This window comes from Tetrahymena thermophila (assembly GCF_000189635.1).
Source record: "Tetrahymena thermophila SB210 genomic scaffold scf_8254582, whole genome shotgun sequence".
Taxonomy (NCBI): domain Eukaryota; phylum Ciliophora; class Oligohymenophorea; order Hymenostomatida; family Tetrahymenidae; genus Tetrahymena; species Tetrahymena thermophila.
The window spans coordinates 865,267-888,923 of NW_002476353.1; the positions used below are offsets into that span (position 1 = coordinate 865,267).

General features: G+C 20.3%; 6 protein-coding genes across 6 annotated transcripts; all 6 read right to left on the reverse strand. All coding sequences in view use genetic code 6, as the record gives it.

Annotated features, from left to right (window-relative positions):
* Window positions 1-762: 762 nt before the first annotated feature.
* Window positions 763-1,607, reverse strand: TTHERM_000133608 (hypothetical protein; the record flags this gene model as incomplete). Its single annotated transcript, XM_012798529.1, has 4 exons — window positions 763-935; window positions 1,041-1,174; window positions 1,237-1,390; window positions 1,445-1,607. 4 exons carry the CDS (start codon window positions 1,605-1,607, stop codon window positions 763-765), a joined length of 624 nt encoding a protein of 207 aa, XP_012653983.1.
* Window positions 1,608-3,302: 1,695 nt separating this feature from the next.
* On the reverse strand, window positions 3,303-4,119 carry TTHERM_000133609 (hypothetical protein; the record flags this gene model as incomplete). The annotated part of the gene is made up of 4 exons (XM_012798530.1): window positions 3,303-3,472; window positions 3,526-3,659; window positions 3,718-3,871; window positions 3,948-4,119. The coding sequence occupies 4 exons, from the start codon at window positions 4,117-4,119 to the stop codon at window positions 3,303-3,305; spliced, it is 630 nt and encodes a 209-aa protein (XP_012653984.1).
* A 3,386-nt stretch (window positions 4,120-7,505) lies between these two features.
* Window positions 7,506-8,361, reverse strand: TTHERM_00133610 (hypothetical protein; the record flags this gene model as incomplete). The annotated part of the gene is made up of 4 exons (XM_001019640.2): window positions 7,506-7,681; window positions 7,739-7,875; window positions 7,943-8,099; window positions 8,190-8,361. 4 exons carry the CDS (start codon window positions 8,359-8,361, stop codon window positions 7,506-7,508), a joined length of 642 nt encoding a protein of 213 aa, XP_001019640.2.
* A 2,310-nt stretch (window positions 8,362-10,671) lies between these two features.
* On the reverse strand, window positions 10,672-11,667 carry TTHERM_000133599 (hypothetical protein; the record flags this gene model as incomplete). Its single annotated transcript, XM_012798531.1, has 5 exons — window positions 10,672-10,841; window positions 10,901-11,034; window positions 11,089-11,236; window positions 11,315-11,572; window positions 11,628-11,667. 5 exons carry the CDS (start codon window positions 11,665-11,667, stop codon window positions 10,672-10,674), a joined length of 750 nt encoding a protein of 249 aa, XP_012653985.1.
* A 1,739-nt stretch (window positions 11,668-13,406) lies between these two features.
* Window positions 13,407-17,334, reverse strand: TTHERM_00133600 (hypothetical protein; the record flags this gene model as incomplete). The annotated part of the gene is made up of 2 exons (XM_001019639.3): window positions 16,879-17,334; window positions 13,407-16,289 (listed from the first exon to the last, which is right to left on the reverse strand). The coding sequence occupies exons 1-2, from the start codon at window positions 17,194-17,196 to the stop codon at window positions 13,407-13,409; spliced, it is 3,201 nt and encodes a 1,066-aa protein (XP_001019639.1). The 5' UTR covers window positions 17,197-17,334.
* Window positions 17,335-19,055: 1,721 nt separating this feature from the next.
* On the reverse strand, window positions 19,056-22,456 carry TTHERM_00133590 (hypothetical protein; the record flags this gene model as incomplete). The annotated part of the gene is made up of 6 exons (XM_001019638.2): window positions 19,056-19,987; window positions 20,042-21,565; window positions 21,667-21,802; window positions 21,867-21,956; window positions 22,098-22,208; window positions 22,280-22,456. The coding sequence occupies 6 exons, from the start codon at window positions 22,454-22,456 to the stop codon at window positions 19,056-19,058; spliced, it is 2,970 nt and encodes a 989-aa protein (XP_001019638.2).
* Window positions 22,457-23,657: the final 1,201 nt, after the last annotated feature.

Consider the following 23,657-nt stretch of genomic DNA (forward strand, 5'->3'; position numbering starts at 1 on the left):
AAAATGATAATTAATAATATTTTATGCAATAAGTTTTACTTATAATATATATCAATATTATTATACATAAAAAACTACATATATTTCATAGAAAGTAACTTATAGTATAGCAAGATGCCATTCAAAAATTCTGTTTCATTTTACTTATGGCTAATATTTTCTTTAGCCAGCCATGATACTTTTTTAAAAAAATTATGGTAAATTAATTTAAAAAATAAATTTAAATTGGTATTTTATAAAAATAAAATTTTAACAAAGAAAAACTATATTAATAAAAATAAACTTAAATAATTAAATAAAATTTATCATTCTCTATATATGAAAATCCCATGATCCCTTAAGTTTATGGTTTTAAAGGAATGAAGACAACTTTTTAAAAAATATGACAACATTTTATGTTAAGTTATAAATTTTTTTCTTTCTTTTAAAAATTATCAGGAAGGAAATGGAGGTAAACATAATTGATTGATTAATGATCAAATATGAAATGCATTTCTCTTACTTACTAATTTTTTTTTTTTTGATTTTTAGTTTGAATATTTTAATTATTATTAAAGAATTGAAATTAAGTTTTACTCAGATTATTTTGACTTATTAAAAATTTAACATTTTACAGAAGAAATAAAACAAAAAAGAATAGTTTTATAATATTAAGATATATTTAATATAACATTTTAATAATTTATTTATAATTATAACTAGAGTAAGTAGTACCAGTAGAAGTTATTAATAAAATAAAAACTAATTATTTAGTTTGCTGAATCAAAAAATTGTGCATCCACAATTTTATTTTTATATTTTCACTTTCTTTTAGCGCAGATCATGCTCTTTTCCAATTTAAGTGATTAATGAAATAAAGTCTTCTACGAAAACATGTTTATAAAGTGAATTCAAATTTTTTTCAACTATATTACTAACTTTGGAATAATCGATTTCTATATTTATTTATTAAATTAAAATTATTTTAAAATTAATTTGAAAGTTTTGTAAAATAAATAATTTATTTGATAAGTATATTAATTAATTTATATATTAGTTACTGTATCTTTAAATGATGCTCTTTACAATTTCTATAGTTTTTTCTTTGGTTATAAAGTATATTTCTTGTTCTTTGAACTAAATCCACATATTTTCTATTTCCAAGACCAAATCCATGCCGATATGATTTACAACACTATTTATTATGTTAAGTTTTTAAATTAAAATAATTTTTTAGGATAAAAATGTATTTATTACTCATCAATTCCTACAGTTTATTATCTTTTACGGCATCCCATACATATTTAAGACAAATAAATTTTGAGATCTTCTCTTTTTATTAATTATTTTTTTTTAGTCTTCCCCATTTATTTGATTTATTTTATGATTGTTTATTGCATTTTTTTATCAACTTTTTATAATTATAATATTTTTACAAACAGCAAATATTGTAAAATATTTTTACCTTCAAAATTACTGAAAACATAATCTGTAACAAATAAAGTCTGGTCAATAGAAATATAGGTAAAATCATGATCCTTATAGTTTTTATTTACTAGTTCATATGCCGAGTATATACTTTTACTAATAGTACGTGTATTAGTTTATTGTTCATCAGATAATTCCATCTCTTAATATTTATTATAAATGTTTATTTTAATTTATTATTATATTAATCTAAGTAGATTTCCAAAATTATATAAATAGATTGCATCCTTTTTATCGATTTACTAACCAGCTTTAAATCTTATCGTTTTTAATAAAAATATGTTATTACTGGATATAAATATATTAACACATGTTAAATAAATCTTAAATATATAAAAAACAAAAGTAAAATCTTAAGCATTTTTAAGTTTAAGCATTAAAAGCGTTTAAACTATTAAGTTATTTTGAATATTAAATTATCTAATATTAAAAATTATAAAAATATTCTAAGAATAGCACTTTAAATTAACTAAACACTTAGAAATTAATAATTCTTTAAAATTAAAAATAATTGATATATTGAGTCGTTTTTGTTATTAATTAGAAAATAAAAAATTTATATGGCATTTAACAGGGTTAAACTGATAAGCTATTTTTTTAGAAACGATAAAATTTTAGATAAAATTTAAAAATAAATTTTAGCATAAAAAAATCATTATTTTAAATCCTCCATTTATTGAAATGCATAACAAAAAAGAAGAAAACACAATTGTTTATTCTAGAATTTATTGAAATTTGTTTATTTGAATGTCAACAAGATTTATAATAACTACTTATCATTAGATTTAATTATAATAGCCATAAAAAATCCAAAAATGTTTTTAATTAATTAGGCTGGCTGTATCTAAATTTACATAATGAGCATTTTTACTGAAAATATAATTAATTTTAAGACAAATTTGGTAATAGTATGAGATTATCTAATATAATATAGATTTATAAATATTTACTAGCAATTATTTTTTCTATAAAAATAATTTAATGGATATTTTTTACAATTAATTTCAAGAATTTTTATGTATTTTTTTATTCAATAAAATAGCAACTAATAATTAAATTAATAAATGTTTCTATATTCATAAATAGAAAACCTGACATTAAATAACTTTATCAAGGAAAATATATATGCTTTTAATCTATTTTACTAAATCACTTAAATTTTATTTCAAAATGGAAATAAGAAAATACAAAACAAACAAACCATAATAATTAAATAACAATTACCTCTACTTTTAGATCTATTTTCATTTAATTATTCTTTATATTAAACCAAATAAGCAACAAAATTATTAATTAATTTTAAAGGCAAGTAAATTAATTTGTTTCATAATCTCAAGATGTTTATTAATATATATCACTTGCTAAAGACTAAGTAACAGCCTTAAAAGTAATATTTTGTTGACTATAAAAAAAATTATAATTTATATTTTTGAAAATTAAAGTTAAAGAAATTATTTTATCTTTGTGTTTAGATTAATAAATAATAATTTTAAATAATCATATAATTGCTTGAAGTTTTATAAAATTGAATATATTCTTACTTATAAATTTAAATTAATACAATTTTTTAATTCATATACAAAAATATAGCATTTAAGAATTGAAAATAGCAATTCTTTTTACTTTTTATAATATTAATTACAAGAAATATTTTAATCTAAAGTTAAAGAAAATATAATTTTATTAGTGTGCATTTAAATTTTGCTTAAATTTTATTTTGGTTAAGTCCACTTTATAATGGTTTGACTATTAGAGGTGAAAGAGATATGGATGGAATTCAGATATGATAATCGTATATAATAGTATTTTTTATTCATCATAATTTGGTATGCTTATCAAAATATTTAGCAACTACAGGCTTACTTATCATGGTATTTTTTATGTTAAAGATGTTGTTGTTTAGCAATTTAAAGGACAATTGAAAGAAAATCTTGAAAGAAAACAAATTTGTGAATTTCTTTTAAATCCCAATCAACTAACTCACTAACTTTTGAATAATCAATATCTATTTTACGAATAAAAAGCTAAATTAATTAAATTTATGAGCAAATAAATTACCAAATTTCTAGAGAACATCTTTTATTAATCTAATGCATTCATCTTTACTAATAAATGTTTAATCATTCTCTTTCAATCTATCCCAATAATCTTCGATTTCCATAATTAATTTAGTGTCAATATATACAATTAAACTATAATTTTTATAGAGCTATTTAAAATAATGTATAAATAATTTAAATATATTCTTACTCTTCCATAGTAATATTTTATTCCCTTTTTACTAACCCTTTGAAAACTTGTAAGAGATACACTATAAATTTATCTCTTTTTATAGTTGAATGTTTCTCTTAAAATTTTATACCCTTAATGTGTTCTACAATCTATTATTTGTAGGCAGAGTCGACTTTTTAAAAGTTATTATTTTGTTTTTTAAAAAAAACGACAATATAGAAAAAATTTAATCTAATAAAAATGCATACCTTAGTAAATACTAAACAGATAATCAATCACAAACATACATTCATCGAAATTGATATAGTATGTATCATCACATTTAAAATGCAAATTAACTTGCTAGTAGGATTCATGTATAAAATGTTTTAATTCATGTATCTCAGCTTGAGTTTCTGTAATTTATTCAGATTTATTCATCAATTAAATTTTTTAGTCTTTTCCTTTTTATGTTTTTTCAGATTTTGTTAATTATTTTAATAATTATTATTTATTAATCTTATCAAAAATTATGTTTGCTTTATTTCACAAAAACTTACCACTAACTTAAATGTAATGTAATATGATCGATCACTTTGTTAGAAAAAAAATAATATCTCTAGGTATTTCAAATAACCTCAATTATTTTATTTACTCATTTCCTTTCATTTTCTTTTTAAAAGTTAAAAAGAAAATTAAAATTTGGGTTACTTTATAAATAAAAATTTTATATAAAAATTAGCCAAATTTATTTTAAATATTTTTAAAATTAAAAATTTTACTTTTAAAGATTTATTTCAAATAATCAGCAAAAAAAATAAATTTTATTTAAAAGAATTTATATCTTAGTTGGTATGAAGATTTCTATTATAAAATAATAATATAATCTATCTTTTTTTTCTATTTTTAATAATGATTTAGACATTATAAAATTAAAACCAAAAAAGTGAAGTTAAAACATATATCGAAGAAAAAAATAATTTTTTAAGCAATGTAATTATAATTTATTTTTGAGAAAATATAACAACACATATAAAAGAAAATTAAAATAAAAATATAGCTATAAATAGAATAAATAGTAAAAACAGCATCTTAGTTGGTGTAAAATAAGGTGCCAACTATTAGGTCAAAATATAGAGCATCGGCAATTTTATTTTTACTCAATTTCTTTTTTCGATTAAAAATTATGGTCTCTTCCAATTTAAATAATTAGGGCAATAAAGTCTTCTAAAAAAACATGTTTGTATAGTTTATTTAAATATTATTCAATTTTTTCATTCACATCTGAATATTTAACATCTATTTTGATACAAATTTAAAATGTTTAAATTGATCATTAATTTAGAAAATATATTTAATAAATAAATTAATTAATTACTATATTTTTTAATCAAGATCTATACTAATTCAATAGCTTTTTCTTTTGTAATGAAGTTTATTTCTTGTTCTTTAAATAAAACCCACAGTTTCTCTATTTCTCTTATCAGTTTTACATCAATATAATCTATAACACTAATTTATTAAATTTATTTAGTTTTAAAATTGATAAAAATATTTATTGACATTTACTCTTATATAAAAACTTATTTTTCTCTTTTTGGATACTCTAAACAATTCGAAGATAAGTAAAATTTGAGATCATCTCTTCTCAATAACTACTTTTTTTAAGATTTTCCCATTTTCTAGATTTCATGTATAATTGTTTATTACATCCTGCGATCAACTTTTTTAAAATTAATAAGTCAATTATAAAATTAAATTTGGTATGAAGTTAGTATTTATAATTAATACCTTCAAAGTTACTAAAAAGATAATCAGTTACAAATAGGCTCTAATCGATAGAGATGTAAGTTTGATCATAGTATTTATACTTTTTATTAACCAACTAATAAGCAAAGTTTATATTTTCATTCAGTTTATTTAGATTTGCTTCTTATTCTGCTGAGAAATTCATTTTTAATTAATTATTTTTCTTCGAATATTAATTTAATTTTAAAATTAATTATTAAAATTACTCATAATCAAATATCAAGCAATTAAGCATTATTTTGTATGATTAGAGCGTTCTAGTTTTTAGCATAATCAGAATCTATTAAAAAGTATAAAATAAATTTTACTGGCAATTTATTTAAAAATGTAACAAAATCAATTAGCTGAGATATAAATAATCTCTTCTAATATCTTTTGTTATTTTATAATTATCAAGAGCAATGTTAACAAATATTTTAAAATTCTTTAGAATTGAAATTGTGATTATTTATTTTTTAAATTTAAAAAACTAAAATTCAAGAATACAAAATACTTAAAAAGAAATAATCATGTTTTTAAAAATAAGATGAATAATATGAAAAATAAAACATGAAAATGTGAATTCTTTTGTTGTCTGTTAAAAATAAAAGCTAAAATTGATAAGGTATTAAAAATATAATTGAAGAAAAGAATTTTAAGAATTTTTTGTACTTAAAATAAATAAATAATTTATTAGAAAATTAAATTTTTATTAAATTCTATTAAAATCTAAATGTTTACTTATGCAAAAAATTATCTATATTATATGAATTAAGAGTATTTTACTGGAGATAAATCATTGTTTTTGGTATAAATTCGAATAAATTGATCCTTATAAAAAGCAGTTTGATAAATAAAATTTAAAATTTGATTGATATTGATTATAAAATTATATTAAAAATATTCACAAATATAAGAATATTTAAGATAGCAATCTAGAAGTTTATTAATAGAATTTGACAAGTCTCTTAACCTAGATACTAATCTTTGATTTTTCCATACTTTTAAATTATTTAGAATTGCTCTAAGTTTATTAAAATTTGTCTTTTTTATTATTAAATATTTTATTAAATTAATGACTTTAACTTACTTTATTAAATGTTTAATTAAAAAAAAATTTTGATTACTTTTGTATTTAAAATAAATCCTAACTTGTTAAATGTTTTAAAAAAAATATATATCTTTTCATTTAAATCTTACTACAATTTATACAATTTTAACTAAATAAATAAATATCTAAATATACAATTATCAATATACTGTATTCAATTAAAATTTGTTCAATATATTTTTTCAAAAAGTAATTTTAGAATAATTATGTTAAAGGGAGATGCGTTTTAAAAATAATTATTTAAAATGAACTGCTTAAATTAGAATTAATACTTTATATTAAAAAGAAATTAACATTTTAACAAAGTGAATTACTTGTTTTGTAATTATTTTTAAATGATTCAAAATAAGTCATAGTTTTTAATTTTTTTAAATACTCTGGAATTGTTTGAAAAGTTTGGTAAATATAAACAAATTTTTTCAATATTTAAATGTTATAAAATTAATCTATTAATCAAGAAATTAGATTTTGGATTTTAAAAGGTAAAAATGAAAAAAGCGAAACACAATTTAAAATTAAAAAGAAAAGTTCTTATTTTTTTGATATAATTTAACTAATAGATTAACTTTCGTAATAGAGCTTATACTTATACAATTGATTATATATGGATATTTAATACATTTATTATTTTTAAAAATGTTAGAAATTTAGAGATATTAATATAATTTATTATTGTAAAGTATATTGATATATATTTAATTTTGAGATTAGATTTGATAACTAAGTGATATTACTGATTCAGATTTTGAAAATAGATATTGGCAGATTATAGTTTTTTTAATAGAGTAGAGCATTTATTTACTTTTGTTTATTACATCTTTCAGATTAAATTAATAAATTTAGGTAGGTAATTGAAAATAAATAAGTGATAAAACTAATATTTTTAATTAATTAGATGGTTATTAAGACTTAGAAAGCTGGCTTAAGATCAAAAAATTTAACAACCACAATCTTATTTGTGTCGTTTGATATATTTTTTTTTATAAAAATTATGCTCCTTTGCAATTTTGAGAAGAATTGATATAAAATCTTCAAAGAAAACAAATTTGTGAATCGCTTCTAATTCATTTTCAACTAATTCACAAACCAGCGAATAATCAATTCCTAATTAATTTATTTTAAAAGTCAATATAATCTCTTTATAAAATTAAAAAATATTACTGTATTTCTAGATTATGTCTTAAATCAATTAAATACTTTCATCTTTACTAATGAATGTGATATCTTTTTATTCTTTTAAATCATTCCAATATCTTTCAATTTCCATGATTAATTAAGTGTCAATATATTTAAGTAAACTGAAATTAATTATTACAAAATTTTATTAAATTATTATTAAACAAACACAAATAAAATTTTATTTACTCTTCTATCACGATATTATTTTCTCTCTTTTTTAAACCAGAAAGGGCATTGGCAAGATAAACCTTAAAATCATCTCTTTTTACTTAAGCAGAGTATTTTTTAGAGAGTGTCATACTTTTAACATTTTCTAATATAGTTTGCTTTTAAATTTCGTCAGCTTTTTTATATTATCAAATTAATAAAACAAATAACCCAAAGGCAAGTTAAATTAGAAATTAAAAAAAAACAAACAAATAAATTTTCTTACCTTCATATATACTAAAGAGATAGTCAGTTACAAATAAGCATTCTAAGTAGCTTAAAAAGCACATATCGTAAGTTTTAAACTGTAAATTAACTTATTCAAATGATTGTTCTATAATATTTATTGATTCTTTCATATGAATCCTTTATTCATTAATCAAATTAGGTATATTCATTATTGATAAAAAATTTAGATCTTTTACTTTTAATAATTTTGTAGAGTTTTAATATATTATTAATAATAAAAATTATACATTAATATTATCTTAATTAAGTTCTTCAATTAAAAAACTAGTTTCTTTAATAATCATAACTAATATCAAAATTAAATATAGCGTAATATATCGACTAAAATAACCTCTTTAAGCATTTTACCAAATCTAAATAACTAATCTATATTTTACCACCTATTGAAAATATAAAATTTGTAAATTTTTTTAGTTAAATAGAGCATACAAGGTATTTAGTTGTATATTTATTTAAGGTTATATAATTAAATTAGCTAGCTTATTATAGTCTAAAAAGAAAAGAGTTAGTTTATTGAGTTTGTTTACATAATTTTATTAAATTAATACCTCTATCACTTTCAAGTTAAGTAAAGAATAAACACAAAATTAGAGTTAACTAAATTAAATTTTGCAAAAACAATATTAATTATATTTCCATAAAATTGTAAATTTAATTATGATTAAGTAGTGTTTATCTAACTAAAAAATCAATTATTCAAACGTACTTTAGTAAAACACAGTCGAGTTGTTTATTGATATCTTTTAAAAAATTAACTCATTATGAAAAGATAATGAATTTTAATTTATGATAATAGAATTGACAAATATTTCAATAAAACTTTAAAATTTAAAAGCTTCTTTATAATACAGGTAAGTTATTTTGTAATTATTTATCTATTCTTTAAAATTATTTATCATATATATTTGCGTTTCCTTCATCTTAATAGTTTTAAATTCTGATGTTATGTGTGAATAATTAATTATGTTCAACTAAATTTGTGAATATTTTCAAATTTTGTAGAATAATATAGTTTGATTTATTTATTAGTATGACTAAAGCAGACAAAATTAAGTAGAATAATATAATTAATTTTATAAATCTGCTAAAAAAATTTGATTAATTAATTTTAAGACAAGTTGGTTATAGAGAGGAACAGTTATTTTAAATAAAGTTGATATTTAATTTACAAAAAACAACTTTCTAATATTCTGAGTTATTTTCTGTCTAAAAGACTGTAAGAAAATAATAATGATCATATATTTTTAATCTTAAATAAATTTTTTGTCATATATCTTTAAAATAAATGAATTCTTCTGATTGATTATAAAATTATTCATTAAATAAATTATTCCTTCCATTCATAAATTAGAGTTGAAATTAAAAACTACATTTTAATAAATTTACTAAAGAGAAACAGCATTTTGTTACTGGAACAGATATAAATTTTCTAAAGCTGTGCTTTCTCTGTAGAAAATTAAATCAGTAGCCAAACTAATTATTTTTTTTGCATATATTTTATTCATAAATGTTTATTTAATAAATATTTTTCTAGTTGATAAACAAAAAGCTAATTCTATTAGGTAATAACAACTATCATAAAATTCTGATGAAATATATACATGCATTCTTATTTTTTTATTAATATAATATTCTTTATCATTTTATTTAATTGTTAATTTAGGTGAGAACTAACCTGCGAATTTAAAATAAAAATTAATATTTTTTGTTGTTATTGTAAAACCTATTTTTTAAAATCTTTTAGAATCTTAGTAATTTTAACTATTTATTAAAGTAATTTAGTTTTAAAACATTTTATTCCAATCTTAAATTAGAGTTGAAATTAAAAACTACATTTTAATAAATCTAATAAAGATAATTAATTAGAATTTTGTTGCTGGAATTGATACAATTTTCTAAAGTAGTGCTTTCTTTGTAAAAAAAGAAATTAGTAACCAAATTAATTATTTTTTTTGCAGATATTTTATTCAGAAGTCGTTTGTTTATTTAATAAATATTTTTTTAGTCGATAGACAAAAAGCTAATTCAATTAGGTAATAATAATTATCATAAAATCTGATTAAATATTATGCATACATTCTTATTTTTTTATTAATGTAATATTCTTTATTCTTTTATAATTGTTTGTTAATTTAGGTGAGAGAACTAACCTGCGAATTTAAAATAAAAATTAATATCTTTTATTGATATTGTAAAACTATTTTTTGAAAATATTTTAGAATTTTAGTAATTTTAAATATTTATTAAAGTGATTAGGTTTTAAAACATTCTATTTAAAAAAAATACTTTATTGATACACAAAAAAAAATTATATTTATTTAATTTTATTAATATAAATTCTACACATTAAATTTTATATGAAGATTGTTCTTAGAGATATATTAAAACTAGAATTAATTATAGATTTTTATATGATTTATGTTTTTTTTAAGTAATTGGTAATAACAAATAAGAGTTTATCAAAAAATTTGACAAGCACATTACTTACCTGAATTAAATTTCTTTTTTTTAAAATTAAGCTATTTAGCAATTTAAAGTAAGATAGATATGCAATCTTCAAAAAACACAAACATATGAATTTCTTTTAAAGCATTTTGAACAAGCTCATCAACCTAGGAATATTAGACATCTATTATTATTAATTAATTAAAGTTAAATTTATTATGAACTAATGATGAAGCTAATTACTGTATTTTTCTGTTATGCTGCATATAAATTCTTTGCATTACTCTTTAGTTATGAAATGTATGCCTTAATCTTATAATTCAATCCAATAATTTTCAATATAGACAATTAATTTAGTATTAAAATATTCAAGCAAACTTTTATTATGATAAAAATATTAAACAATAAGTAAATTATTTAAAAATGAATACTCTTCTATTTATATATTTTGGTCTCTTTTTTTATACCCAGAGCAAACATTAGTTAGATAAATTTTAAAATCATTTCTTGTTAACTTTTTAAAAATAAATGTTAACTCTTTAATTTGTTCTATAATAGATGTTTTCTCTTTGTTGTCAACTATTTAATAAGTATTTTATTATTTTTATCAAGCAAAAATATTTATTATTTAACAAAGTGAATAATAATAACTCTTACTTTAATAAAGACTAAATATATAATCAGTAACAAATAAGCATTCAGTTAATGTAAGATACTAAATATCATTAGTTTAATACTTTTGATCTAGCAAAACACAGGAAAAATCAATCACTTTTTATAATTCTTTCTCTTCAATCAATTAATCTTTACTTTAAAAAGATAGCCTCATTAACAAGCAGAAAAATATATTTGTATTTTTTATTTGAAATTATATTTTGTTTTTTTATAATTTATAAATTAATAATGCAAATTATTCTTCATTTAAATCTTTTCTCAAATTATATCTTACCGACAGTTGAGAGCCTATAACCAAAATAAAATTTGATATGAAAAACTTAATTTATAATCATTTGTTACAATCAATAAAGCTCAAGCAAAAAGCGAGATAAGGTTAACTTATTATTCAATATTAGAGTAATTAAAAATAAGATATTTATTTTGTTGAGATAACTCACATAAATGTTATTTAGATTTATAATAACATTTTTTCACAAATTTTTATTAAATTAAAATAAACAATCTTAATTAAATAAATATATAAAAAAAAGACAATCAGATTAACCACAAAAAGGTGATATTATCTTCTATTTTTTAATTACGTAATATTCTTAATATTTATTCAATATTTTTCTAGACGACAGTTAATCTTTAATTAAAAGAATCTAAATTAGAAACAAAATTTAGATGTAATTCTTTTATCTCGTATGTATTGTATTAAATTTTTATGTGAATATATTTATTATTATTCGTGTGGAAAATAACAATTAATTTGATAAGACATTAAACCAAAAATAAGATAAGCAATGACTGATATTTTACATGATATAAAATGAGAGTTTTTAAATAAAAATAAGTCAGTATGCATCCAAAAAGCCGAATCTATTGTAATTTCTAAGGTAAATAAAATAAACTTAAATATTTTGCAATATTTAAACATAAATACCCTTCATTATTCGAGCTTCTCAAAAATTATAAATTAGGTAATATATTTATGTAATATTTTTTATTGAAGAATAAAGATTATCAGTTTTGAGACAGTTTGAATTTTATTTTAAATATAAATACTATCTCAAATCTTATGGTTAGGTCCTATAAATTAATTATATATAGAATTCAATAAATATAATTAAAATTAGCTCAGAAAAAAAAAAATCTTAACTTTAAATATTTGAATGAATACTTTTAAGAATTTTGAATTAACTTTTGTAACTAAGTAGAACAAAAACATAATTTAATGAAAAAATTTTTAAAACTTAGATTTTAATGTTTGGATGGATTTTAAATTCATAGATATTGCTTAAATAAACAGAATTATAATTCCTAAATTAAATATGTTAAATAATTTATATACGATCGATTTTATTTTTTATAATTGAAGTAGAAAATAATATTTGAGATGATATTATTTACAATTTCAACCATAATTAATTTTTTAGAATTTTGGAATAAGTTTAGCTAATGTCTTCTTTATTTGTAGTTATAAATAAATAAATAAGCAAATAAAAAAGTAAATAATATTTTTAGAAAGATATTTTTTTTGCATATGGCATTTGTTTATGAAAATGTTTGATTTAAGAATATTATAAATATGTTTTTATCTCTAATATCAATTTCTTCTTCTTCTTTTTTATCTTTATATGTTGAAAAATATTCTTTGTTTAGGTATTAGAGACTACAAATTAGCATGAAATGACCTTAATCTTGTAGTTGTTGTTCAAGCAACTTAAAGCAAAAATATTTATTATTTTTTTATTGAGTCGAAATACTTTTCTAATTAAAAGTAAATTGTAATTTGCTATGAATAGGTTAGTAATTAGTAATTTGATATAAATTAAAGTATAAAAATTATATTTTTGTATAATTAAATAACATAATATAGAGTGGATTACAAGTAAGTATATTAGTATATATAGGTATTATATAAAGTAATTTTTGCTTTGTAACAAAGTTTATATAATTATTATCATATAACAGAATATTTATTTTATGCTCATTTTTCAACTACTTAGATAGATAGATAATTGCCTTTTATTATTTTTATGTAAGAAAATAGCATATTTTATTCTGAATTATTTTTTTCAACATTAGTTCACTTTTGATTTAGATTAAAGTGTCTAGCAATATTGCTTATGCTTTGTTTGGCAGATTCAATAATTTCAGAATTCATTTTGTTTCTGGATTCTTCTTCTACGTTTAGTTCATTATTTTGCTGAATTTTCTTTAAAAGAACATTTTCAAAGTCTGATTCTTCTAAAAGCTATTGCAAGTTTTAGATTTCTTGTTCTTGATATTATATCTTGTCAAAACAATCATTAAGGCAGTTTTATTGTTCTCCATATTCTTTAGAAAGACTTGTTTTCTGGGCTTCTAGTAAAGAGACTTTGTCTTAAAGTTCCTTATTCTATTAAGCAAATACTTAGTTTTCTTCTTAGTATTTCTTAATCTTCTACTCCAAGTCATACTTTAAGTCTTTGAGCTATTACTTCTAGTCAAGCAATATTGATTGAGATATCTTATAGTCATTTTCAAGCTATTCGTAGTTCATATTGTAGAAATTATCTTTAGAGTTTTAGTTGCTTGGGGAGATACATTAGTTGGCTTGTTACTTCAACTTAGCTATTTCTTAGTTGAGTTGTTAGTTAGATTATTCAAGCTCTTAGATTTAACTTTAAAGCTATTATCTTTCGCTCTAACTCTACTCTAGTTAGTTTTAGTTGATTTATTACAGTTGAGCAACCTATTACTTTAATTGTAAAGAAACTTAGTTATTCTAGAGTCTTTCATCACTCATATTTTTGATAGTAGAAAGAAATTATGTCATTGATTCTTTCATAAAATTAAGTTTGCTTTCAAAGTTTGATGATAAATTGAGCTAATCCAAAGTATTCTAAATTTAGCTAGATTAATTAAAAGTGTCTAGCAATTGTTCATCTCTTACTTATTAGCCAACTACTAGAGCCAAGTGACTAAATAGCTATGAGAAAGTACTAAAGGCAATGTTGACTTAATTATTTGCATTCCTTAAATCATCAGATTAAATTTTGTTTTTGGACTCTAGTTCTTGCTTAATTTATTGAATATTATCCAAAATAAGGTGATTCTCTTACTTGAGTACTTTATATTGTTAGCTTAAATTTTCGTTTTATTACAGCAATTCATCTTTTTAATACAAATTTTCTTAATTATTTTGCAAAAGTTCTTCAAATTGTTTTTTTAAATTATCATTCTCACTCTTTAAATAGCTATTATCTTGCTTTATTTGTTAATTTGTGGTTTGCAACTCAGTTACTAAATTGAGATAATTTTCTTTCTCTAATTTCAAAGTATTTAATTCTAGATTAGAATTTTATTGTTGATTTAAAACTTCTGAGTGATAAGACTCTCTTTCAAACATAGCTTAATTCATTATATTAATTTAATCCTTGGCAGATTACAACTATTCTTCAGTTTATTGCAATTATTACTAAGTGTAAGATAGCACATTTTCATTTTCTAGTATTTCTTCTTTTAGTTTCTAGCACAAAAATTGCAATTCCTATATTTAGCTGTTGGCAAATTCATTTTTTTATTTTTCTTCCTCTAAATTAACATTATACTGTTTCCTATCTTATTCAATTTTGGTTTCCAAAGAAGAAATTTCTTCCTTGCATTATTTTAATTACATACTCATTTAATTAATGCGGTTAGTAGTTTCATGCATCAATTTCTCATACTACTCTTTCTACATAGCAATTTCTTCAATTTCTATTCTGTATTTCTCTTCTTTTTAAGCTCCTTATTACAGCTATTACAAGCTAATTTTGAGCTTTTCCTCCAAAACAACAATTGACTGATTTTAATTCTATAAAATTTCGTTTTCTCTAGATTTTGTTGTTACAATATTTTTTAGATTGTTTACTTCTTTGTTGAGATCTTAAATGTATGAATTGTTTTGCTGCTCTTTCTAAGAAATTTCGAACAAGTTTTACTCATACTTTTTCTAAACAGCAGCCAGTTTTTCTTCTTTCTCTTTGAGTTTCTAAGTAAGCTAATTGATATTTTCTTAAGCTATCATTTTCTGAGATTAAAGCTCGTTTTGCAAGTTTTAAATTTGCTATAATAAGTCTCTGCAAGTGTTTTCACTGGATTCAAGCTTATCTAAAGTTTTGGCATAGTTCATTTCAACTTCATTCAAACGATTGGTAAGCTAATCAATGTCTTTCATCTAAGAATCTATCTTGCTTCTGTAATTGGTTTCTAGCTTTACTAAATCTTAGGATTTTTCTAAGTTCAATTTTTCAATAGCTTAGTCTTTACTTTCAATGGCTTTTTTAAATTCTTACTATTAGTTTTGGAGTTACTCAATTTACTTCTTGAAATTAAGAGATTAGTTGGACAACTCAGAGTTTTCATTACTCAAAAATTTTTGAATCTCAACTAAATTTCTGTGTTCTTCCTCCATTTTAGAAAGTTAGCTTCTATAATTGGAAGACTCTCCAGAAATAAGTTGTTATTAATCAGTGATTTATTAGAGTTAAGTTGTTAATTATTTGATTTTAGCCTAGGCGTTCAACAATTCATCTTTAAGTTGGTTCTGAGAAGCTAAGTTTTTCTAGTATTTTTCTCTGTATTCATCTAATTACTTTTTCAATGCTTCCACATTTGCCTTCTCCTCAGCTAATTTGTTGCTCAATTCCTTTATTTTTTCAGCTGAGTATTCTAATTTTTTTTCAAGTTCTTTGCACATTTCCTGTTAATAACTAAGTTCTTAATTAGTCTTTTCTAGCAAATTGCAAATCTCTTCATATTCCATTTATTTTTCAATCAATTTCTGTTAGGAAAGTTATTAGAGTTGAAGAATCTGCTAGCGTGTTGCCTCTTATTAAATTTTTGATTATTCTTAAAATGTGATATTCATCTTTTTTTTCATTTCTTCCATTTCATCAATCATAGTAACTGACAGTTCTTCATTAGAGCTTTTTATTTTTTCGAGCTATTTCAAAAAAAATAAAATAAATAAATAAGATGTCTGCAATTAAATTTAATTAGCTTAAAAGCATTTTTTTTATCAAATTGTAAATTTGGTTAATCGAAAAGTGTTGAAAAAACCGCTGCAAATAATTTTTCATTTGAAAGTGAGAATAATCTGAAAAACAATAAGTTTTATAATAAGAAGTGAGTTTATATTCATTAAAGCATTTTTAATTAAGAAATTCAATTGATAATAGAGTAATTAATTATTTTTCTAATTAAAAAGTCTTCAGTTGTTCTGATAAAAGACTATCTTTCTGATTTATAAAACCAGATCAAAAATCCATAAAAAAACTAGAAGAAAAAGTAGTAATAGTCACTTTATACTCTTATTATAAAGTTCTTTTTTCAAAAAGAAATTTACTTCAATTCTTAAATTTTTATATGAAAACTAAACAAAAGTGAATTCAAACTCATTTTTTTTTTTAGGTTAATCGATTAGGAAGATATTTTCAAACTAAAAAGTGAGAAGAGAATTAAAATACTCTAATCCATATTTTAGTTAGTTAATTAATTATAAATAAGTAATGAAAAATTATTAAATTTAATACTTCTTGTTGTATGTTGTATTTTTCCTTCATGACCTTGATTAGCTTGTTGTCTTACTCATTTTTCTAAGCAAGAATAGCCTCTTACTTTTTTTACAGGTCTTAAATGCTTTGCTTTTAAGTCTGTAGCTATTACTGGGCCTATTCATAGAGCTATTTAGTTGATTCTAGAGAATGAACTTTTTCTCTGAGAGTATCAACAAAAATTTCTATATCTTTTTTCTCTTTTACGAGCTAATTATAGCTCTTAGTCAAAGAGTTAAGCTGATTTTAGACAGCCTTGATATCTTCTTCTGTGTATATCACTTCAAACTCGTCCATGGAGCAGTTATTCTCAATAATTAATGAAATTGTTTCTTTTGTTTTTAGTTTTTTAAATATAATTTCTATTTTTTGATTAATTATTATTGTTTATTTGTTATTACCTATTTAAAAGCTTTTAATAATCAAATACGTCTTCTTTGTATATATTATTATTATTATTATTATTTTTCATTCTAAAATCCTACTATTTAACTGGAAAAGAAAAGAAAATTATAAATGACCAAAATGCAAAAATAATAAATAATTTTTTTCTTTCTATTTTTCTCTTCTTGTAGTCAGTCGATCAGTCATAAGTTTTAGAACATCTCTAATAAGTATACTTATATATTCTTATCATAATTTTATTATTTATGCACTTTACAAAATTTAAAAATATTTCTATGCTTAAAAAAAAGCAATTCCTTTACAAATACTTACAAATCATTATATGTCAAAAAGTGTTTTTTATTAGCACTAAGCTTATCCATAAATGTTTTATATTATTAAAAAATGTTTATGAAGGTGAATTCGTTACTTAATTTTTATTAAATAAAAGAAAAAAGCAGTTTATAAATAAAAATTAAAATGTTTTATATGAAAACAAACCTAATTTTAAAATTAATTGAATTTGTTAAAAGAGATTTAACAATATTTTAACTTATTTTATAGATTCCTATTATAAAAAAGAAAATAAAACACACAATTTTAACTGATTTTTTCATTTAGATTATTTCGAATTTTAGATTTAAATGTCAATTCAAATTATTTGATAAAGAAATCCCCATTTAGGTTATATTAGCAAACTATTTCTATCTATTTGCATTATTTTTTGAAAATCATTAAGATTACAACTAATTTTTAGAATGCGTAAGATCATATATTTTCTTTTAAAGGATGACATAATTATTATAATTTAAAAATAGTATTTATTTTAAATAAGTCCTCTCTTTCCAAATTACATACAATATCTAAAATAACTTAATATGAAACATTAGTCAAATTTAAAATTAAAACAATTTTTTAGAAGATTAGAAATTAATTATTAAAATTTTATTCTTTTTATACACAAAATATATAAAAATAAGTTTAAATAACTAAAACAACAATAAATTTTCAGCTATATAAATATTTTAACTATTTATTATAAATTTTTTTAAATGGTTTCAATCAATAATATATTACAAAGAGAACATATTTCGAATTCAGTGATGGTTAGAGATGCTATTATATTCCTTTAGCTCTCATTTATCTAAAATATTGTTATAATTTAAAAGATACTATTATTTTAATAATAATTTCCACTTAGGTAAATTAAAATAGCAAATATAACTCACTTAAAATCATTTATTTATTAAAAATATTTTTTGATAATTTAAAATAATTTAGTAAAATTTAATTTTTATACACAAATATCATATAAATAACTTAAATTAAAAAAAGTAGCTAATTGTAAGTTTAAATACCCATTTTTTAATACTACATTATAAATTGCAGTTAATAGCTTAATTTAACTATATCCTGCAAAGAGAGAATTTTCGAATTCAAAATGATTAGATAAATCTATTGTATTCTTTTAATTCTAATTTACTTAAATTGTTACTAATTCCTCTCTTGTCAAATTTGAAATGTGTTAATAATTTAAATAAAAAAATGTATCAATTTATTTAACGAATAAAATAATTTTTCTCTTCAATAAAAATAATATAATAAAACTTAATTTCATATACAAAGGGATAGATAGATAGATAGATAAATAATTTAAATTACAAAAAATTAGCTATATACAAATTATTAAAATACTCTTTTGTTAGTAAAAAATTATGTATTGTTGTTAAAGGCTTTAATTAATTAGATCTTGCAAAGAAAGCATTTTAAATTCAAAAATGGTTAGATATATCTATTATATTTCTCTAGTTCTCGTTTATATAATTGACGCTTCTTTATTTGTAATTATATTAGCCTTATTACCTATTTTGGCTTGCTTTGTTATCCCCTAATTGTATTATAGGGTTTGTAGGGAGGGAGAAAGGTTCTACTCTTTTATATATAGGATTACTTTTCGGTTTTTATTCAGGAGTCTTTTACAAGCTAATCAGATACTCTTCACTTTCTATTGACTTTAGAAAGTTTTGAAACAGTACTTTAATATTATAATAAATTGAATGAAAGTTTGAAGACTTTTGCTCATCTCTAATACTTTCTATTAATTTTTATGCCTTTAAGCTAGTCTTAAATATATCTTTCATGACTTAATTATCTATGCTTTTTCCATTAGAACTGTTTTGCAAAGTTCTCAATCTGACTAATGAGTAAAGATTCATGGCAAAAGGAAAACAATAGTTTATTACGTTTGGAGCACTTTTTTTGTAAATTTCTAATAATTTTAAGCATTTTTTCTGACTTGCTTAAAAATTCTAAATGTTATATGATAGAATAGAGAGCTCAGTCAATACTTGAACAATAGATTTATCCAACTCATGCTATATTTCTTGTAAAATAATATAAGCTTTTTCTAAATATTTAAAAGCTTCCTCATATTGTCCTTTCATTTGATAAATAAAAGATATCTACTTCAAAGAATCAACGAATTCTATTGTCCTGCTCTATGATCCATGTACTTATTTCCTTATTTCATAAGATAATTAAGCATATTCCAGAGCTTTAGATCTATTATTACTAAGTTTTAAAGTTATTTAGCTCATAAGCAAGTATGATTTTCCACATAGTTCATTCAGTTCATTTCCTTATATTTTTTGAATAATTTGGTTACAGAATTTCAGTAACTAAATATTGTTCGTAGAATCTGAATCTTTTTATAAAATAACATGTTAATAAATTTTAATTTATTGATTAATTTAATTACTTGATTTAAATTAAGCAAGTGCCTTGCAATATATTTATTCTGCATAGTAAAATGGATTATTCTATTCGTTAATTCTAGCTAAGAGCTAGTCTGCTATTTAGGCAACTATTAATAAACTTGATTTATCATAGTGCTAAATTATAGTGCTATTTATAAATTTATCATAGTATTCTTAGTTTTCAGGTAACATTTTTGGACTTATTTCGCTACATTATAAAATCTAAAGTTCATTTTATAATTATTTATTAATAGTCTAAACCGCTATCATAGCTATGCTTTTGATTTCTTCTCTGCTGACTGAAATTTATGAGTCCTCTTTATTTTTATTTTTTTAGAGAATATACTATTGTTTATTTAGCTTTTGCTGCTAATAATTCAAATTGAGCATTTAAATTTATTCTTATTTTATTTATTCAAAAATAGTATCTTCTATCTAAATAAACTATGGTATAGATTTATCTCTTCTTAGCTTGTTGATATTCTACTAAAAAGCATCTTAATTTTAAGAATTTTTTATAAAAGAAAGCAAATAATCCTGTAATTTAGGGTAGTCGCTCAAGAAATCTATTTCATTTTCCTCCTTGATCCGGATATCTATATTTGCAAAATTCTATTCTAAGAATATATTGTATATTAACGAACATATTTGCATCACTTCATATATTTATATTTTTTACCATGTTTCATTTTGCTCTTTCTAATTCGGGCTTAAAATGCTACTTTGAAGTCCTTCAACTACTTTTCTTTTACTTGATTTGTTTAATTTACTGCTTGAGCTTTAGCTTAATGTTTATGTGTATTATTGTTTGTTAACTTGATGTTATCTATTAGAATTGCTATTCTTATCAGGAGAGTTTAAGTTGCTGTCACTATGCAAGTTGATTTATTATGGACTTAGTTTGAGTTCTTTTTTTGGAATTTCATTTTAAGAATAAATTGAGTTTAATTAGGATTCAATTACTTCATCTTTTTAATCAGAATCGCTTCTATTTGTTATTGATATTGTGGAAGGGTGCTAAGAAAAGTTTGTATTAGTATTACTGAAAACTATATTTTCAAAATGATAATCGTTTTAGTTGTTTGAAGTGTTAACAAGATTTGCATATTTGATTTAGTATTCTTGATACCCACTTTATTTAACAAAAACAAAACCATTCAAGTCTTAATAATTATTATAAAACCATTTATTTTAAATAAACTCAATAGTATTGCATATCATTTACCTCATTAAGCATAATAAATCATTTTCACTGAAAGAAATATTTATCTTTCTATACTTATCATGCATTTGCTTTAAACTAGCTACTCCTGATTCATAAAAAAGTCTCATCCCAACATCATCATAAGCGAGTAAATCTACTATTGAGCTAATTTTTCCCTCTAATCCCTTATGTCTAACTTTCTCTTCATTGTATATTTATTAAGAGCCATCTTAGTTTCTAATGTAATTTTTGGAGAGTATGTTATAGTGTAGTCTATCGCTATAAAACTTTTTCTAAATGTAAAATTAGCTTTTTTCATGTCCTATTTATTTAACATTAAAATAAAGTTAGTTCAATTTAATCATTAATTAATTAATTATATTTTTAATAAAATTTATTAGACTAAATGTAAGCGCATGTTACCCAAGTATGATATATCTGAAAAAGATGAGTTTTCTTTATGAAGAATTTCTAAAAGATTAGTATGAAATTTTTAAAGATACTCCTCTAATTTTCCAATTATTTGTTTTTTCCCTTTTTTTTCAGGAGAAATGCTAGGCTTTTGTATAAATTTTATATGTTAGCTAATTACTCAATTAAAGCTTAATGATTATTTATTTTACCAATAAAAAAGAGTTAGATTTTTATTTTTAAGGAGATTTTTTTATCTAATGCTAAGCAGAGTACTGTGGAAATATCACTGAATTGTTTACCTATTTTTATTAAATTTTAAAACTTCATAATTTGCTGCAATAAAATGAATTTAAATTTAAATGATATATTTATTATTCTCAATAGAGACGTTAATAGTTATTTTAAGGATCAATCTATAAATTAAGTTTTTATATGCTTACTTGTTTTTTTGATAACGGAGAGTAAGAAGGGTTGGTTAAGTATTTCTTTGCAATCACAGGCTCTTTGTGTTTTATTATGCTAAAGATTTATCTTTGAGCTTCTTCTTAAATCTATAAGTTGAATAATAATTTATTTATTACTACTTTATTTTTGTGATGCTTATTTAAGAAAAAAAAGGTACATCAATTTAGTTTTTTGCATCAGAATTATCAAACAGACTTATGCTTCTCTCTTTACTTAGTTGTTAATTGAAGCTATCTATAGATTTATCTGCTTTTGCCTAAGTAGAAATTCTTTTCTTTTAATACTTTTCATTTTCTCTATATATATGATTGAGTTAACTTTAGTAGATTTGCATTTTAGTGGAAGCAAATCAATCAAAAAACTAATAAGAACTTTGATTAATTTTAATATTCTTTTTTGATACTTTTTGTTATAATTTTCATTAGCGAAAAAAAAATTTAATTATTCTATCAAGAGTTTTCAAGATTAAATATTAACTTACTTATTAACTAACTAAAGCTCGCATAAAAGCTTAATATAAAAGTATTTCTGAGCTTATAAAAACAATTTCAGATAATTAAGATTTTTATAAATTAAACACCAAATTATAATAGTCTACATTAAAATATTAAATATCCTTTTAAGCAAATGTTTTATAATATTTGAATCATTTACAAAAAATATACTGTGTGTGTTGTTTCTTCTTGATACATTAAAACATAACTCTTAAAAAGTAAATAAATCTACAAATTTGTTTATAAACTTTAATAAAGTTTTTAAAAAGGTTGAATATCTCTATGATCCTTTAATATATAAATAAATATTTGTAATCCTTTAATTAATTAAGAAAGTTTTTATTTAAATAACACTAAGTTTAAATTAAATTTTATTTTATTTTATTTTAACAACCTGCAAATGTATAAGCTTAAATAATGCAGCCATATTTAAATTAATCTCAATAGACAACCTTATCAATAATAACAACCCTAATTATCTCAATTTTTCTCTTAGCTTTAATAACAAAAATAATTGATAATTTATTTTTAATGAATATATTTTACCTATTAATAACAATTTATTTTATTTAAATTTTGAATTTAATTTTTTTATATTGTTTATGTTTTTTCATTTAAGTAATTATAATATTAAATATTTTCTATAATTGCTTGTTGTTAAATAAAGTTTTATATTTATTTTTGAATATTTTAATAAAAATTGCTAAAAAATAAGGATTTTAAAATGTCTAGCTTTATTTAAAAATGTTATGCAAATGTTTATTGTTTAAAATTATTTAAAAATTAAATTTTATATGTAAGTATTTGATTATTAAAAGAAACAAATACCAAATTAAAACGAATATTTTTGACTGACCTTGTTTATTTTTATTGTTTTTATTGCTTGAATGATGGATAATTTATTTAGATTCAAATTCTTTAAATAAATATTTGATTAAGAGAAATAAATTAAAAGTTATTTTTAAAAATATAATCAAGAAAATAAACATAAAGATTTATTATATTATTCAGCTATTGATAATAAATATAAAGTTAATTAGT